This window comes from Microcebus murinus, chromosome 3, assembly GCF_040939455.1.
Source record: "Microcebus murinus isolate Inina chromosome 3, M.murinus_Inina_mat1.0, whole genome shotgun sequence".
NCBI lineage: Eukaryota > Metazoa > Chordata > Mammalia > Primates > Cheirogaleidae > Microcebus > Microcebus murinus.
The window spans coordinates 21,055,895-21,071,002 of NC_134106.1; the positions used below are offsets into that span (position 1 = coordinate 21,055,895).

A 15,108-nucleotide genomic window follows, 5' to 3' on the forward strand; every position below is an offset into this window, starting at 1 on the left:
GCCCTAATCCCGCCTGCCTCCATCTCTTCAGGATCTCCTACCACCTGTCTTTTTCTTTTTTTTTTTAAATTTTTTTCTAATTTTTTTATTTTTTGTAGAGACGAGGTCTTGAACTCCTGGCCTCAAGAAATCTTCCTGCCTCAGCTTCCCAAAGTGCTAGGATTACAGGCATGAGCCACTGTGCCTAACCCATCAGCTGTCTTTTAAAAAAACAAATAAATAAATAAGCTTTGTTTTATTGAATCAAAAGTGATTTAGGTTGATTGTAAACTTTTTTTTAAGAATAGAGAATGTGGAAGTCACCCATAAGACTAGCCCCCACAGATAGTGACTACTTTGTGGTCCTCCCTCCATTTTTCTTATGTACACACTATATTTCAAATAAAACTGGATTCATACTCTACATATTGTGCTACATCTTCCCTTTGTCATTTGATACATTTTGGATGTCTCTCTAGGTCAGGTTCATTCTTACATTGTATTAGAATCCCATGACTACTTTATCAATTCCCCTATTGGTGGATTTTGTGTCATATCCAGTTTTTAATATTAGAATTGGAGTGAGCATACAGATACATTGTGTACATTTCTTTCAAAAAATATTTGGTTAGCACTTAACTACGTCTCAGATATTGTGCTAGGTGCTATGTGTGCAGTGCCGAGTAAAACTGATTTAATTCTGACCCAAGGAGCTATAACCTAGACCCATTAACTGCCTATGATAATTCAGTTTCCCACACCTATGAAAAAAGTTTATTACATAATTGAGGCTGTCCGTTGCAGCAAGGAGGGCCTTGTAGCTGGTCAGAAAATGGCTGGAGAGAGCCAAGAATGGAGACTGGGTTGGGGCTTTTGTTGTGACGGTGGTGTGGCGCTGGGATGAGGATAACCAGTGCTTGTGGCTGGAATCTCCTGCCAGCACCAAAAAAGATAGCACCCAGGCTTTTTTTTTTTTTTTTTTTTTTTAACAGCTTGCCCAGATGGAGAAGAAAGAGGGAGTAAAGCTTCAAAGCTGTCAACAAACCCAAACAGCAAAACATGGAGTCAGATTCCGTATTACAAAAGACCTCTCAAGTGTCATCTGGGGACAGACAACTTTAGGGCCAAGTATCTCATTGATCACTCTTTATGGATTTTTATGGTACCTTTGCTCTCTCACCTACCTATTATGTAACAGCTCTTTCCCACTGAGTTTTTCATGGCATCCTACTCCCAGCCACACATGCATGTACATATACTTGTTTCTCTCTTGATAGACAGTGGAAATAAGGAACAGAACCCAAAAGAGTTTGTGGTTACAGCCAAAGGAGAGAGAGATTAGGCAGAGGGCCCTGAAGCCTAGAAGCTTCCCCTGCCCCTCCCACCACCATCTAGGCAGGTATGCACAAGGATCCAGGCACCTGTCTGACTCTTCAGGCTATTCCGTGGTTCTGGCACTCTTCAATCTCTCTAGCACTTGCAGACTCTGGTTAGGTCTTATTCACAAAGGGGTTATCTTCTTGGCCTCACAGTTAACTGTGAGTTGAGTAGGCAGCCAGAAAGTACCATTTAACAGCTGAGAACATGGTCCTCAAGTTGTGACTTGTCCAAGGTGTCAGAGCAGGACTAGGATTTTCTCACTACTCACCCAGTGCCCATTTGTTAATTTCCCAGTGGCTAATGGGACAAAACTCTGTCAAATGGTATCCAATTTGGTTTTAAAGGGCTTTCATTCTCAATGAGAACACCATTTTTGTTGGCAATGAGACACAAAAAGCCCAGGAAATAGTGCCTTTCAGGGAACAGGGCTGCTTTGAGAGTTTAAGCGTGCTTCTGTATTCGTAACTTTTACTCTCCCGCCCCATTTCCCTCGGCTCCCCTTTTCTTTATCCTCTTTCTGTAAGTATTTGATTGCAGGTGGTGATGGTGGGATTGTTTTAGGTTTCAGCGCTACTGAAAACTGCTGTGGAAGACAACAATCTCTTGCTACATATACAATATATGTATGATGGCAGGGTGGTTTCACATTCTGGAGGACATGGGGGCCGGATGCATCAAGTAGGAACTAAAAAATAAATGGATGGTTGGGCGCAGTGGCTCATGCCTGCAATCCTAGCACGTTGGGAGGCTGAGGAGGGAGGATCGCTTGAGGCCAGGAGCTGGAGGCCAGCCCCAGCGAGAGTGAGACTACATGCATACAAAGCATACCTATTATTCTGTGCTTTCCACGAGGAAAGGACAACTTCTATATCCTTAGCGCTAGCACAGCGCTTGGCGTATGGTAGGCGCTCTGTTCTGTCTGATGAATGAAGGGTGAATTAGCCGTCAGGGTCGGTAGGTGAGGAACCCCACAACTCGGCCCCGCTCTTTAGGCTTCTCGTCTCGCGGTCAGACTCCACAGCTCCGCTAATAAGACTGGGCCTTCGTGGAGGGTCGGGACGGTACCGGCACCCTAACCTCAGGAGAGGAACCAAGCCCAAACCTGGGATACACGGTTTCGAACGGCGGTGGGCGGGGCCTGGAGAGCTGCGCGCGCAACCATCCGGCGGCTCAGGCGGCCTTTCCTTGGCAACCGCTTGTTCCTAGCAACCGGGAGGCGGTCCGGCGGCGGTGCGCACGGAGCTGCCGGGGAGCCGGGGCGCCTGCCATGAATCCGCCAGGGTCGCTGGGGGTCCTGGAGCCGAATGTGGACGAGCAGTCATCCACCCCGATTCTCGGGCCCTCGATACACTCCGATAACCCTCAGGAGCGGATCCAGGCCCGGCGCCTGCGCATCGCGGCGCGCCTGGAAGCCCGGAGGCGGTGAGCGGGGCTGGGCGGTCCGCCGCCCCGAGCCGGCTGCGGGGAGCTAGGGCCCCTGCCTGGGGTGTGAGCCCTGCCGGGAGGGATCGGTGTGCCCTGAGGGGAGCGCGGTCTCTTAATGAGATAGAGAACGTTTCTTCCAGAAGGTTCAAGCAGTGTGGGATGTGAAAACATTCAGCACACTGCTGTGAAGTCAGACGGAAAAACCCATCTGTCCGGCGCTGTGGGCGCCCACGGGGCATTCAGGCCTCCGTGACCTGCGCTCTGGGGTCTGTCCTCCTTCCCGCCAGCCTGCCTTCCTTCCACAAGTATGTGGTGGACCTCAGCTGTCACTTCTGCTGGTCTCAGTGGCTTGTCTGGTTATGTAGCAGAAACCCTTCTTCCTGAAGGGTCTGAGACCCTCCTGACCATCTGCATCTCAGGCTAGAGTTGCTGTACCTGTCCATTCACAGTTACAGTGGGCTAAGGAGGACCACAAGGCACCTGAATTCCTGAATGTCCTCCGTGTGTCATAGCACTTATACCTTCTCCTGCCAGTCTGGATCAGTTGCTCTAACCAGACGTGACCTCTCTTCTTGTCCTCTGGTCATTGGGCATAAGGAATCCACAGTGCCCAGGTGGGACTTGTAGTTCATAACTTATAGTTCAGCAAGATCCTTTCTCTGTGCCCTGGCAAGCGCACACCCCTGTGGGGACCAGGACTTTTGACCTTGCAGACGTCGCCAGAGTTGTGGAGACAGGAAGCACAAAGTCCCCCAATGGGTCATTATGAATGATGATAAGTGGGGCCACTCCAGCTTCTCTACACATTGGTTGTCAGGCCCATGTATTTTTTTCTACTGGGCCAGTCATAGAGAAGTCTCTGACTCACTGCAATTATTGCATCTGGATGATGGCATGCCACTCTAGTGCATTGCCTCCAAGCTGGTGCTTCACCCGTGCCTCCATCAGGCCATTCAACACTGGCAGGCTGGTCACTTCTGGAATGTACAGTATGTGATAGGGCCAGTAGTCATAGGCCCACTTCTGCACCTCTTTTGCTATGTAGTAAGTCACCTGGTCAGATGGTTTATTGTATAGGATTCCACCTGAGGCGAAGAAGGACAATTGATTGGAAAATTAATAGCTAGATGCTCAGAACTTTTCTCCTCCTTAGTGCAGAAGACTGGAGGTTTGGAGAAAGTCAAGCCTAGGGTCTATGGTTTCCGGGGATGTGGGACAGAGATGAGGCAAGGATACTGCACTAAAAACGAGGGGATTCAGGGAACACTTCACACTGGATGCTGAGACCTTCCTGTTCTCCTCCTCCCTGTTTTTGGAATGCTGGCACTTCAGCCTTCACCCTCCAGGCAGGAGGTTGGAGAAGTTTCTCTGTAGACTCTGATCAGCCCAAAAAGAAGAGCTAAAGATACTGACTTCCAGGTCTGCCCACAGAACAGGCCAAGTCGACCAGCCCACAATGAAGTTCACAGTTACTAAGGCACACTCTTGCACTCAGAGCTCCCGTCAGCTTTTTTATAAGTGTTCAAATATATATTCGTCATACTATTAAAATGTATTTTTTCTCTTTATCCTGTCACCATATTACAGGATTCCAAATGACTTACAGACTTAGACTGAAATGATACTAAATTGGCTCTATTTTCCCTAAATTCTTGGGTTCTGTATAATCAGGTATTTGTGTACGTATAAGTAAATAAACCATCTTTTAGGTAGTTTTTTTTTTAAAGATAGCTCTTTCTTCAGCAACACCTAGGCAGCTCCTGTGAAGATAGTGACATGTAAACTGATAGTAGTAGTGTCCTTTTCCTAAACTGTCATGAAAGTTACCGTTATACGTGTAGCTTTAGATCTTTGGTACCTCTCAGACTAGATGTGCAAGAATTTGGAGAACAATTTGAAAATGATGAGAGCTACACACTCAGTAACACCTAGAATATGGAACTCAAAGTTTTCAAATTATATAAGTGAAAACAACTTTAAAAAGTAGTTCATAAGAGTTGTTTTGTCTGGATTTCTTTTTGGTTTTTTTTTTGCAAAACACTTTTAAGTGTTTATTTGTTCATTTTTAAACCATTGTTTTTTGTTTTTTTTGAGACAGAGTCTCGCTTTGTTGCCCCGGCTAGAGTGAGTGCCGTGGCGTCAGCCTAGCTCACAGCAACCTCAAACTCCTGGGCTCAAGCGATCCTACTGCCTCAGCCTCCCAAGTAGCTGGGACTACAGGCATGCACCACCATGCCCAGCTAATTTTTTCTATATATATTAGTTGTCCAATTAATTTCTTTCTATTTATAATAGAGACAGGGTCTCGCTCTTGTTCAGGCTGGTTTCGAACTCCTGACCTCGAGCAATCCACCTGCCTCGGCCTCCCTGAGTGCTAGGAATACAGGCGTGAGCCACCGCGCCCGGCCTAAACCAATGTTTTAATTTAACTTTTTTCATTAACTTTTTAGTCTTATCATGAGGTGGTAACCACGGATTTCCACACGTCTGAGGAAAGTCTTTAACACAAAAGGTAGATACCAAAATGAACAAGCAGAAAAAAGCGCTGAGAGGAAATTGAGGCTATGTAGGAAGAAAAAACAAAAAACCACAAAAAAATGTATTAAGATCCTCAGAGAAAAAAAAGATGATATGACAACCATGAAATGAGAACAGGCCGGGCGTGGTGGCTCATGCACGCCTATAATCCTAGCACTGTGGGAGGCCGAGGTGGGCAGATTGCTTGAGGTCAGGAGTTCGAAACCAGCCTGAGCAAGAGCAAGACCCTGTCTCTACTATAAATAGAAAGAAATTAATTGGCCAACTAATATATATAGAAAAAATTAGCCGGGCATGGTGGCGCATGCCTGTAGTCCCAGCTACTCGGGAGGCTGAGGCAGAAGGATTGCTTGATCCCAGGAGTTTGAGGTTGCTGTGAGCTAGGCTGACGCCACGGCACTCACTCTAGCCTGGGCAACAAAGGGAGACTCTGTCTCAAAAAAAAGAAAAAGAAAGAAATGAGAACAGAATGCCATTAAAAGGAGTGTTCATAGGAAAAAAAAATAGAGCTCTTTGGAAATTAAAAATATAGGCATGGAAAACAGAAGGGCTGGGAAATAAAGGAGATACAATTTCCTAGATGATGGAGCAAAAAGAAAAACAGACTCATAGAGAGATTTTTTAAAAATTAGAGGACTAGTACAGGAGATCTAGTATATCCTTTCTAGATTCAGAAAGACAGGACAGAGAAGACAGAGGGGAGAGAACTTTATCACTGAAAGAATAAAAAAACATTTCTCAGATGTGAAGATCATGAGTTTCCTGATTGAAGGGGACCACCTGATTGAAAATGTCCAGCACAATGGATGAAAATGGACGCACCCTAAGGCACACGATTGAGAAAAAACACCGAGAACAAAAAAAGAGCCCACAAGCTTCCAGAGTGAAAAAAACAAAAACAAGACCCCCTAAAATAGTCACATATAAAGAAAGGAGTAATGGATAAAAAGTCTTCAGGATTTCTTCGGGTTTCTTAAATAGCAACACTGGAAGGAAACACCAAAAGAAAATTATTTCTAACTTAGAACTAAACCCAGGCAAACATCAATCAAGTTCCAATTTTTTTTTTTAATATAGAAATATCTTTTATTTAGATAACATGTCCCAAATAGATTTAGAGAATATGGCCCTAGGTACAGCCCTCCTTCCCCCAAAATGACCCTAAGGATAGGCCTTCCCCTTCCATCCTTGGGCTCCTCGGGTATAAAAAGACATTTTGGCAGTTCAGTGTTTATCATATGAGCATGGGGCACCAGGTCCATGTCCTGTATTCCTAGCGTACAACCACAGTAGGGGGCTGCAGCTGTCCGATCCTTCCCCCACGCCAGCCCAGAAAACATTTCTTCCCCACCCCAGGATCTGGAACCAAAATAAAGAACAAGCAGGCCCCCTTCATTGAGGTGTTGGGCAGGGCTCAGTGCCACATCACTGTGCTTTGAGAGGGAGGGGGAGGATTTGTTTGGCACTTTAAAAATAGAGGAGTGGGAAGGACTGAGAGGCCAGAGAAGGTACCAAAACTGGCAGGGAGAACCCATTTGGCGCTAGTACCCTGGGAAAAGGGAAGAGGGAGATAGATATGATAGCAGGAGCTAAAAAAATTAAGAGGGGTCCACTCCAAGTGGCAGAGTCTGAAATGGGCTAGAACCAACAGGATGCTGACTCTGGGCTTATGCCCTCTCCATACCTCTATTCCACAGCAGCTGGGTGCCCACCTCCACCCCTGCCCCCAAGTATCAGTCTGTCCTCATCTATACTGTCCATCTTCTAATTGTAGCAGTCAGGTGTCTTCCCCAATTCTAATGTCCCTTGATTCCCTTGATTATGTCTCTAGTGATTTGACCATCTCTTTTCTTTCTTTTTTTTTTTTTTTTGAGACAGAGTCTTACTTTGTTGCCCAGGCTAAAGTGAGTGCCGTGGCATCAGCCTAGCTCACAGCAACCTCAAATTCCTGGGCTCAAGCAATCTTCCTGCCTCAGCCTCCCAAGTAGCTGGGACTACAGGCATGTGCCACCATGCCCAGCTAATTTATATATATATATATATATATTAGTTGGCCAATTAATTTCTTTCTATTTATAGTAGAGACGGGGTCTTGCTCTTGCTCAGGCTGGTTTTGAACTCCTGACCTCGAGCTATCTGCCTGCCTCGGCCTCCCAGAGTGCTAGGATTATAGGTGTGAGCCACCGTGCCCGGCCTGATTTGACCATCTCTTGATCCTTGGGCCTGGGGCCAGTCTCTTGTCTGTCCACTTCCCTCTCATTGGTGAGATAGTCCCAAAAGCTCCATCTCTATCTCCCAGAGAATGTTTGGGTCCTCAGTACTTCCTTTCCGCATTCCTTCCTATTCCCACACATTGGGGGAGAGGAAGGAGAATAGGGCACCTGATAGTGAATCTCCTTTGCCCCTCTCTTGAAGCCCCCTAAATTTGGAAGAAGAGCAGGCCAGTGAGCATGACAAAGCCTGCTAGAAGCAGAATGACCTTGAGGATCTTCTGCTCAGAAGTGGCCAGCTCCTGGGGCAGGATTTCCAGGAAGGTGATATAGAGGAAGGTGCCAGCTGCCTTGCCCTCTAGCACGGACTGGGCAGCTGGTGCAGGGGCCTGGCTGACTCTGCCAGAGCTGCACCCAGCCCAATGCCTAGAGGTGTCATGCATGAAAAGAATCTCACAGCCAGCCACCACCTGTGCCCGCAGGTGGCTCTGTAGCAGCCACAGAGACAGGCTGATGGCCAGGATGCCTTTGTGGAGCAGTAAAACCAGGCATAGCTCCATGGCCCAAGCTCAGTCTCGCTGCAGGCCTATTGCCAGGCCCTTGAACACCGAGTGCAGGGCCAAGGAGAAGACCAATACACAGGCACGTAGGGCTGAGGGTGATGCTGGGGCTCTTCCTGCCTGTGGGACCCCAGGCCCATCATGACAATGCTGCGGCCCACCGTTCACTGTTCCCAGTAGAGCTCTCATTTCCTCCAGAGGTGGTGGCTCTGACTGCTCCTTGTAAGCCAGTGTGATCTGCTCCATCACCGGGACCAGGACAAAGCCCATAGCCAGGATGAACTCTTGCAGGGGGAACTGCAGCGTCACATGCAGGGCTGCAAGAACCTCTTGTATGGCAGCGAGGTAGTCAGGCAGCAGGTCCAGGAGACAGGTGGCCAAAAAGACAACCCTGCGAAGCAGCTTACTAGGCTCAGGGCTTTCTGGCGGGAAGCTGATGCTTCATGGTTGGCACTGGGCCGGCACAGCACACAGATAGGCACCAGACTGCAGAGGAGCGTGAGCACCAGCAGCAGCACCAGGGCCCCCAATGTCACCTCCAGCCCCACAGGAACTGAGGGCTCTGAAGCTACCACCACTGGGTGCCACACCAGGACCTCTGGTTCTTCCCAGGGCCCCATGGTGGTTGTGGTAGCTCCAATGATTCTCAGACCTCCCGACAGTCTGGCTACATCGTATTCAAGTTCCAATTCTTAAAATCCTGGGAAATGACTTTGATTGGTCAGGAAGTAGAGTGTTTAAGATTATGGCAGCTCCCATTTAGACCATGTATATTGCCTCGGTGAGGAAACAACTTCCCCAAAGAGGTCTCAGCCCCGAAAAGAGAGTTCAAATCTGAGGAGAGAAAAGTCTGAGACAGTTCCTTAGGGGAATATACTAGGTCAGCACTGAATAATGGAAATACAATATCAGGCACATATGTAATTTTAAATTTTCTAGTAGTGACATTAAAAATGGTAAAAAAGAAAAAGGCAAAATTAAAAATAATTTAACCCAATATATAAAAATATTATCATTTCAACATGCAATCAACATAAATAATATTAATGAGATATATTGCATTTTATATTTGTTCAAAGTCTTCAAAATCTGGCTGGGCATGGTGGCTCACGCCTGTAATCCTGGCACTCTAGAAGGCCAAGGCAGGTGGATTGCTCAAGGTCAAAACCTTGGAGTTCAAAACCAGCCTGAGCAAGAGCGAGACCCCGTCTCTACTAAAAATAGAAAGAAATTAATTGGCCAACTAAAAATATATAGAAAAAATTAGCCGGCATGGTGGCACATGCCTGTAGTCTCAGCTACTTGGGAGGCTGAGGCAGAAGGATTGCCTGACCCCAGTAGTTTGAGGTTGCTGTACACCACGGCACTCTAGCCGGAGCAACAGAGGGAGACTCTGTCTCAAAAAAAAAAATTCTTCAAAATCCATATAGTGTGTATTTTACACTCATACCACATTTCAGTTTGGACCAGCCACATTTCAAGTGCTTAACAGCCACATGTGGTTAGTGGCAACCATATTGGGTAGGACAGTGCCAGGCAGTCAAAAATGATGGCTAAAAGGCACTGATGAGATTTAAGTTAAAACTGGATAATAGGAATTTGTAGCATATCTGAAGTACACAGTTCCTTTTCTTTCTGAAGCACTGATCTTTGCATTAGGAGGTAGTTGGAAGGGATTACTTAGTGTTGGTAATCAATTGGTGGCTGAAGTAGAGAGTCAAGGAATGAGTGCATTTAGCATAGTGATGGGAACACTATAAGCCTGTCAATATCTGAAGACCTGAGCAAAATGGAACAATTAGTTTCTTTAGTAGAAAAACAAAGAGCAGGTTCAATAAGAATAGGGAAGTGAATGAAATGACAACAAAAAAGGGCTTCAGTTTGATTGGGAGTGGGGGATGGTGACTCAACTCTTATCTCAAAACTGGTGTAACACTAGGTAAGACTGTGCTGGACTTTGAACAAAGGGAGTGGAGATGGAAGTCAGAGTTAGAAAAGGTCAAGAAAGAATGAGATAAAGGGATCTTCTGGTGTCTTGATGGATGTTGAAGCCATTAGATGCTGGTTTCATTTTTCCCAAGGCAGTACTGGGAACTCTCATAGCCACTGGGTGCCAGAGGTGAGAGCAGGGCCTCTGTGATGTAAGTAGGGTGGGGTTGGCGAGGTCATCCCTCATGCCTCCTGCACAGCAGTCCATAAGCTGGGACCTCATCTTCCCTTTCCCTTTTAGTCTTATTTTCTGGTTAAAACACACACATATACACACATGCGCTATTTGTAAAATTCGTGCAATATGAAAATGTAGAAAATAGAAGTCTTCAGTCATTAAATTCCCATTCCTTAAGTATTAATTAGGTCATTAAATATGAAATGTCTGATTTTGAATGAAAAGTTTATTGTATCTCAAACAAGAAGCAGTCCAATTAATCAAAGCATGCACCTAAACTATCAGCACAGTTTTGCCATCTTAACAGTAGCTTGTTTATGACAGTAGTGAAAAAGCCTGGAGAGCGAGTGGTGATGAAATTGCAAAAGGCATTTTCCACAGCTTTTTGAGAATTGAATATTTTTCCTTGCAAGAAGTGGTCCAAAGCCTGGAAGAAGTGGTAGTCAATTGGTACAAGGTCTGGTGAATATGGTGGTTGGCAGAGAGTTTCCAAGTCCAGCCTGTGTAGTTTGAGCAGTGTTGTTTGTGCAACATGTAGTTGAGCATTGTCTTGCAAAAGGATTGGGCTGTCTCTATTGACCAATCTTGGCTTAATCACAAGCATCCTCATCACTTTGTCCAAATGGTCCGCTGGGATCGGCTGACTAGGTTTCATGAAGTTGTAGTGGATAATACCAGCGCTGGACCACCAAACAGACACCATTAGCTTTCTTTGATGAATTCTCAATTTTGGCCTGTGTTTTGACATTTCATCTTTATTCAACCATTGTGCCTAACACTTGTGATTGTCAAAAAGAATCCATTTTTCATCACATATAACTATATAATGCAGAAATGGTTCACCTTTATGTTGTGACAGCAAAGAAAGTCAAGCTTCAAAATGATTTTTCTTCTGATGCTCATTTAATTCATGCAGTACCCATCTATCCAGCTCTTTACCTTGTCCATTCATTTGAAATGGTCCAATATTGTTGGAATAGTAATGTCAAACCCTGCTGCTGATTCATGCATAGATCAAGATGGATTCGCTTCCACTATAGCTTTCAGCTCATCATTATCCACTTTGGTCTCAGGTCACCCTTGTGGCTCATTTTCAAAATTAAAATCACCAGAATGGAACTCCTCAAATCATTGACATACTGTGCATTCATTAGCCACATCCTTCCCAAACGCTTTGTTGATATTTCGAGCTGTCTGCATTTCGTTGGTTCCATGATGTAACTCTTATTAAAAAATAACACAAGTTTTTGACTTATCCATGGTTTCACAAAAATTGCTCTAAAATAACTTTGAAAGATAATCACAAGCCAAAACATGCATTTGAAAGACTGAGGATGTACCTTCACACACACACACAAAAACCCAAACACAAGAAGCGTCAAGGTGAAATGTCAGAGATATCAACCGTCAAATTTAGCACTTAAGGAAATCTGCCATTCTATAATTAATAACCTATTCCCATTCCTTAAGTATTAATAATTATTGTTATCTCTTTGCCATATGTCCTTCCAGGAAATTTCCTATACATATATGAGCCTGTTTTAGAAAGGAAATTTATATTGTATATTCTACATATTATTCTACAATTGGCTCTTTTTATGTAACTATTGTCGAGATCTTTCTATGCTGCTAGGTTTTTTTTTTTTTCTTTTTTTAGACAGAGTCTTGCTAGGTCATCCTGAATAGAGTGCAGTGGCATCATCATAGGTCACTGTAACCTCAAACTCCTGGGCTTAAGAGATCCTCCTGCCTCAACCTCCCGAGTAGCTGGGACTATAGGCACGAGCCATCGCACATGGCTAATTTTTCTATTTTTAGTAGAGACAGACTCTCTATTGCTCAGTCTGGTCTTGAACCCCTGAGCTCAAGTAGTCCTCCCACCATGGCCTCCCAGAGTGCTGGGATTAGCAGGCGTGAGCCACTGTGCCAGGCCCATGCTGCTAGGTTTGACATCATTCTTTTTATAGGCTACAAAGTATTTTCTTATATTGTTTCCCCATAAATTATTTAAACAGTCAGCTATTAATATGTATGTAGAATGCGTCCATGTTTTTGCTAGTATAGTCAGTGCTGCAATAATCATTCTTGCTCATATTTCTTTATGTGCTTGTGAAAACTTTCTGTAGAAAATTCCTAAAGATAGAGTTGTTGAGTCAGAGGGGAGGCATGTTTAAGTTTTTGATAAATCTTGCCATATTGCCTTTTAGATGGGTTGTTATACTTTACATTCCCATCTGTGGAGTGTGAATGGTTGGGATCCCACACACTTGGTCCATCCCTGACATTATCAACCTTTAAAGTCTTTTCTAGTCTGATAGGAGAGTAATGATACCTCACAGGGATTCAGTTCTCTGATTGTATGTGAAGCTGACCATATCGTCAAATGTCTATTTACCATTTGCATTTCTTCTGTAAATTGCCTGTTCATATCCTAGCTGGATTTTCTATTTGCTATTTTGTCTCTGTATTGATTTGAAGTATTGATTTGAAGGAGCACTTCTTATTATACAGGGTGTCCTAAAAGTCACCATACATAGGGGAAAGGGAAAATTGTAGCTAAATGTACCTTTATTTACAAAACATTCATTACAAAATTTTACAGAATTTTTCCTTTATATAGAGACTTTTGGGACACCCTGTATAGATAGTCAAATTTTGTCAAATATCTTTTATCAGTTTATCCTTTGACTTTCAAGGATAAAATTTTTAAATTTAGGAAATAAAATCTTTCAATCTTTTTTTTTCTGACTTTGGTCTTATTCAAAGATGGGTTCTCTGTGCTCACTTCTGCAGCACATATACTAAAAGATGGGTTCTCTGTGCTAAGATTATACAAACATTCTCCTATATTTAATTTAATGTTTTTATGATTATGGTTTTTGAATATTTAAATGTTTGGCCATATGGAATGTATTTTTATATATGGCATGAAGTACAATGGAATCTTTAAGTATAGAATTTAAATACTAGAAATAACTTCAATTTCTTTGCCTTTTTTCCATCACAGGGAAGCACTTGGAGAATATTTAGATGGGAAGAAGGAGAGTGAGGAAGATCAAAGCAAGAGCTACAAACAGAAAGAAGAAAGCAGATTGGTATGAACTGGTTGGCAGATGGGCCCTGTTCGCCCTGGAAGACTAGAGAGCTGGGTGTGATACCATGCTTTCCATATTTAGCTAGGAAGAAAGCAGGTACTCCATGTGGCTGTCTAGGCAGAACTGAATTGGAATCTTTCCCATTTGAGAGCTCTCTAGGAGCAAGCTTTCAGATTATACTTTATTGTATTTAGGTTGTTTCTTCTCTGCTCATGCATTGTAGCTGGTTATTCACTATTCATATGATAAAGTCCAGATGTTGTAGCCTGGACATTCAAGGCCTTTGGTAGTCTGTTCCCATCTTACCTTTCCAAATTTATCTCCCATCGTTACCTAATCTGGGCCTTCCACTCTGGAGAGGCTGATCCACGCATTCACTTCCAAGGGCCTTGTTCATCCCTGTTCCATGGCTTTGGTCATCTGGAATACAAGGCCTCTCCATTCTCCCCTTCTTCCCTCCTCTCCACTCCTTTTATTTTCTTTTCTCCTCTCCTCTCATCAGGCTACCTTCCCATTGTTTAATACCATCTCAAGTCCCAACTCTTCCTTGGACGCTTCCTCAACCCAGCCTGAACTCCTTCAATCCACACATTGAATACTTCTTGTCTGTGCCATTCATTTCATTTGTGATAAGTTTTCTGCCTTGCATGACTTTTCAAATGTGTGTGCATGCAGTGTGCCCAACGAAATTGTAAGTTCTTTGAGAGTAAGAGCCTCTTTTCATAGCCGTGGAGTAGTGCGTAGTTTGTATTCAATAAACATTAAGAAGAAAAGCATCAATTGCTCTCCTGTGGCAGTGACAGGGCTCCCGGGATGCTTAATAAAGGACTTGAAACAAGGGGTGCAGGAGGGATAAATAGCAGTTCAGAACAGCAAAACAGAACTGGCAAATGCTACATTTAATCAATGCTAAGTAAAAGGCTCTTAGATAATGTTACTGTGTAAATTGAGATATGGAAAAGAGCTCACCACACTGGCCTGGTTAGGGAAGGTTATATGGAGAAAGTGGGATTTGAGCAGTCTTAGAAAAATAGATGGAGAGCAGAGATCATTTCTGGCAGAAATAAGTATATTTACTGAGAGAAAAAAATTCAAGTTACTGAATATGATTATAGAGATACAGAGAGGTCATTGAATAACTTTTACTGTGTTAGGGATAAGGTATTTTACTATAGTGGGAAGAATATCGGACTGATATGGGCTCTTGTTCCATATCTTTTGCCTACTGCAAAATAGATGATTCATGTCACCTCTTTGTACTTAGCTTTCATTTAAAAGTCAGTGATCTCTGGGTATTCCTGGGTAGGATAAAAGGATATTAGAGTCTTGAAAATACCAATATACAGTTCATCATGAGAATTCTTTAATTGAGTGTAAAACCAGAGAAATAATGTTTTTTTCATTAGCAGGTTTTCAAGGTTCCTTTCACTTAGGAGTTAAGTAGTGAAGAGCCTTGGCATTAAGGGAAAATGTACACAAAAACTGCTGCTTTCCTCAAGATCAAGGTGGTATTGATGACCAACCTAAGGCCTGAGAAGGCTGGGCCCTACCCTTGACCTTGTACTTTATCAAGCATTTTAAAAATGTTATTCTTTTTTGGTCCTGTTTAATGTTTGTCTACTCCAAGTTTATGAAGCTATTCTTCTATGTTTTCCTCTAGAAGCTTTATTGTTCTACCATTTATATTTTTGTATATATCTATCTGGAATTGATTTTTGTGTATAGTCTAAGGGGAGGGCTCAAAGTTCAGTTTT

At 43.7% G+C, this 15,108-nt stretch overlaps 1 protein-coding gene and 1 pseudogene across 2 annotated transcripts in view; one reads left to right on the top strand and one right to left on the bottom strand.

The window, feature by feature from the left end:
• Positions 1-2,542: 2,542 nt before the first annotated feature.
• DRC1 (dynein regulatory complex subunit 1) overlaps positions 2,543-15,108 on the top strand; it is a 46,811-nt gene continuing 34,245 nt past the window's right edge. For both annotated transcript variants that reach the window (XM_012788170.3, XM_012788171.3), the window contains exons 1-2: positions 2,543-2,781; positions 13,267-13,354. In XM_012788170.3, the coding sequence (XP_012643624.1) occupies positions 2,627-2,781; positions 13,267-13,354 (243 nt within the window). In that variant the 5' untranslated portion in view covers positions 2,543-2,626. The remainder of the gene's footprint in view (positions 2,782-13,266; positions 13,355-15,108) is intronic.
• LOC105884371 (zinc transporter ZIP1 pseudogene) lies at positions 7,742-8,712 on the bottom strand (annotated as a pseudogene).